Here is a 4,430-nt window from a genome sequence, read left to right as displayed (position 1 = left end):
ATATATATCACACACACATGCACGCATACACACACACACACACACACACACACACTGGCACTCCGTCAGTTACGGCAAGGGTTCCAATTGATCCAATCAACAGAACAGCCAGCTTGTGAAATTAATGTGCAAGTGGCTGAGCACTCCACAGACACGTCTATCTTTAATATAGTTCTCAGAGCGATTCAGCATGACACAGAGTGTGACAAGGCTGGCCTTTTGAAATACAGGTACTACTCATTTTTGCCAACTGAGCATGTGTGTGTGTGTGTGTGTGTGTGTTTTGCATCTGTGTTTGTCTGACAAGAGAACTGGAGTGTGATTCCTGTTCACTTATTCATAATGTTGCCTCATCCACATGATGCAACCTTGTGAGAGATATATGAAACCATACATGTAACAGAACAACCAATATGTAAGAAATAAGAACGACATCACTGCTTTTGCTACTAACACACAGACATTAATCCTTCTGCCAGTACACATATGTAGCCAGGTATGAGTTCAATGGAAAACGTTCCAATTAGGTACCATGGTTGATGTGGTCAACTGTTCTCTACTTCACCTGGTTTTAGCTCTGTGTCTATTTTGGAATGACTCTTACAGACTTATAGGATAGAAAGTATGTATTGGTGAACATAAAAATAATATTGAAGATATACCAATAACCCCACTACAAACCCTGAACTTGTATACTCTGGAATCATTATAGGTAGACTAGAGTGTGAGTGTATGTAAATATACATATACAAGTGAAAGCATATAGCTCTGTGGCTAGAGCATCAGGCTCACAATCATGCAGTAGTGAGTTTGATTTCTGGACCGGGTGTGTGTTGTGTTTTTGAGCAGGATATTTTATTTCATGTTGCTCCAATTCACTCATCTGTAGAAATGAGTTGTGACATCACTGGTACCAAGCTGTAACAGCCTTTTCCTTTCTCTTGGATAACATCGGTAGCATGGAAAGGGGAGGCTAGTATGTACGGGTGACTTCTAGTCTTCAATAAACAACCTTATTCAGACTTGTATTTCAGGGGTAATTTTCTAGCTGCAATCCCATGGTCATTCATGACTAAAGGAGCTCTTTACCCTTTACATATATAAGGTGGCACTGAAATGTTTCTGGCTTTAAGGGTATCGCTAAAGGTCTGGTTGGAGGTCTTTAACAATATACTTTTATAAAGATTATAAAAACTGAAGGACTGCTGCAATAAGTGTGCGAATTTGAGAGGGGAATCATCATCATCATCATCATTGTTTAACGTCTGCTTTCCATGCTAGCATGGGTTGGACGATTTGACTGAGGACTGGTGAACTAGATGGCTACACCAGGCTCCAATCTGATTTGGCAGAGTTTCTACAGCTGGATGCCCTTCCTAATGCCAACCACTCCAAGAGTGTAGTGGGTGCTTTTACGTGCCACCAACACGAAGGCCAGTCAGGTGGTACTGTTGAATAAAATCATAATTAACTAATCCTCCAAGATTTTCTTTTACCCAAAGCCAGGAACTTTTCAGTACCCCCTCATATACATATCCATATAAGGGTATGTATGTGTGTATACAATTATACAGCCAGTCATGTATGTAAGTATTTATGTGCATACAAGTATATGGATATTATTTATGTGTGTGAGAATAAGTGTGTCTATGGATGAGTTCTTTATTCTTATGGCATACAAGAGATAAGAATGAAAGGTATAGAGTGTCATAAAATGAAAAATATCAATAAAATATAGCAATAAGAAAAATCATACAGTCTTTCTATGAAGACACTATCCATGATACCCACCCACCCTCACATGTCCCTCAAAACTCCTACCATCATTCAACACACATCCATCTACGTATATACAGTAACAAAAGTTTGGAGACAGCAATGCTCCACTGTTTGCTTTGGCATCGATTCTACAGATAGATGCTCTTCCTAACACCAACCACTTTACAGTGCATACTATTTGCTTTTTACATGTCACTGGCACTATTGAGGTCACCTTATTGCTCACAAACCTACAAAGACAAAGAGGGTGAAGGTGTTGTGTTTTAATATTAGATAGGAGTTAAGGTATGAAGTAAGAGGTTGGGATAAAGCAGGTTCATCATGTAGAAGAGCTACATGGTTGCTCACATTTAGGAAAGAGAATGAGAATGAATTGGTGGTATCTCCGAGGAGATAAACAGTGGTGATGAGGTGTCCAGGAGGCGCCTCAGGTAGGAGGAGTAGTGGAAGGTGTGGTGGGGGGGGGAGGTTGCAAAAGTGTAGGCAGGAAATATTTTATATTATTTCAGAAACATATTTACCTGGCATCAGAAGCAAAAAAATATTCAACTTCAGTATTTGGTCCAGAAGGGTGAAATTCAGTCGTACCATCAGTGGGTCTTTGGACTGGTTCTACATAACCTCTGTGGTCTGAAAATTGGCAAATAAAAATGAAAAAAAATACAGAATATTAGAACAATCTCTCTCTTTTTTTTATTTTCTTTTGTTTCGTCATCATTTAACGTCCACTTTTCCATGCTTGCATGGGTCAGATGGAATCTGTAAAGGCAGATTTTCTATGATTGGATGCTCCTCCTGTCGCCAACCCTTACCCGTTTCTATGCAAGGTAATATTTTCCCATGGCCAGACATGTTTTTCATGGAAGACTGGAAATGAACAACATCACTTGTATGACAGTAGTGCTTGTTTACAACCAAGACAATGTCAAGACATAAGGTATGTACATTCACTCACACACACACATATGTACGTACATGCACACTATGGGCTTCTTTCAGTTTCTGCTTACCAAATCTACTCAGAAGGCTTTGATTGACCTGGAATTTTAGAAGACACCTGCCCAAGGTGTCGCACAGGGAGACTGACCACAAGACCATATGGTTGGGAAGCAAATTCCTTAACCACATAGTTACATCAGCACTTGTTTTTTTATTTTTAAAAAAAATGGAAAAAGGGTTAGTATAAGCCCCGCCCACTTAAAAAGGGATGGAATCCTTTTTCTTAACAAAAATAATTTTTTTTTTATAAATATTTTTTTTAATAAATATTGTATACATAATTTGTTAGTTCAACAAAAAAGCATTAGTGTTAAAGCTGAAGCCCCATTCCAATGAGAGGCAGAAAAATCTCAAACATTTTTTTTATTGATTCAAAATATAAACAAAGAAATAAAATTTTTTTCTTTTGTTAAAGTAATATTTTCATGTTTCCTGATACAAGAATAACTAGACATATGCAAAAACAATTTGTATTAACTATGATACTGATAATAAATATAAATGTGCATGAATTTTTAAAGTATGTGGTGAAAATTTGCTACTCCTTGGGCCATGAATGACAACTTGTATAAAGTTACATTTAAAGTATTTGAGGAAGGGAATATATCATCACAAAAACTGAAGATTATTATTGGTATTTTTTCATTAAATATGGTAAATCAGTTTACACTGAAAACTTGAGAGAATAGATTAAAAAAACAAAAAAAAAAATTAAAAATAAGCAAAGAAAGTTCAAAGCCAAATAGAATAACATTTGAAAATGAAATAAACCGACGCTGATATAAAATCTGCTTATAAGAAAGAAAATAGAACAGAAATCTGAAAGCCCTTAAAAGAAGTCACAAATCCCAGTAAAATTGATGTTGCCATACATCCCTCAATATGATACAGGAATCCTTGTTGCTTAGCCTCAGGTCAGCAGTGATTTAACAGTTATGACCAATTCCAGCAGTGACCAACCCGTCTTTGTAAGAGATACCTAGAACACTATCAAGAAATGTGTCCCTTCCTTCCATAAGAAAGTAGTGGTGTGATGTGAAGGAATTTAGCTGCTATTTCAAGCAGATTGAACAACCAGAGGACAAACATGAGCAAACTGTGGCCTGCAATACTTTCTGAATGGCATGCTTAATGAATAATTACCTTCAAATCTTTTTAGGAGTGTGGCTCCACCTGATGATGAACTATGTCTCATGTGGCCCACTTCTTGAAAAATGTTGCCCATGCCTGACACAGAGGCTCTTTCACTGGCTTGGATATTATACTCAAGTCACTTATATTAAGTGATACACATTCATAATCATTTGGAATACAGGAGAACTACAAAAGGCTCAGGTTATTGTTAGATGTCAAATCAGCTAATCGGAAACCTCTCTTTACAATTACATTCACATGACAGTAAATTCAGCTCTGCAAAGGCTAACAAAGCTCAGAGTTGCCCAATAAACTTCATTACTCAACAGTATGCATTTATAGCGATGCATAGTATATATGCAGCTACAAATATGTACTATTGGGGTTGTTGAGAAGTACAGGTTTAGGTGCTCAAGACTGGTGATAATACATAAACTATCAATTATCACACTTCAGTATCAATATTGATGAATGCCTTATAATTAAAAAAAAAAAAAAAAAAAAAAAAAAAAAAAAAA

The 4,430-nt window shown here is 36.7% G+C and overlaps 1 protein-coding gene across 2 annotated transcripts in view; it reads right to left on the bottom strand.

Moving 5' to 3' along the window:
- LOC106875022 (glutamine--fructose-6-phosphate aminotransferase [isomerizing] 2) overlaps window positions 1–4,430 on the bottom strand; it is a 67,269-nt gene that overhangs the window by 30,457 nt on the left and 32,382 nt on the right. For both annotated transcript variants that reach the window (XM_014922975.2, XM_014922974.2), the window contains exon 9: window positions 2,301–2,409. In XM_014922975.2, coding sequence (XP_014778461.1) covers window positions 2,301–2,409 — 109 coding nt within the window. The remainder of the gene's footprint in view (window positions 1–2,300; window positions 2,410–4,430) is intronic.

The sequence above is a fragment of the Octopus bimaculoides genome, chromosome 7 (genome assembly GCF_001194135.2).
Source record: "Octopus bimaculoides isolate UCB-OBI-ISO-001 chromosome 7, ASM119413v2, whole genome shotgun sequence".
Classification (NCBI taxonomy): Eukaryota; Metazoa; Mollusca; class Cephalopoda; order Octopoda; family Octopodidae; genus Octopus; species Octopus bimaculoides.
Note: the sequence above shows the minus strand (reverse complement) of the source record. Positions and strands in the feature narration are given on the sequence as shown.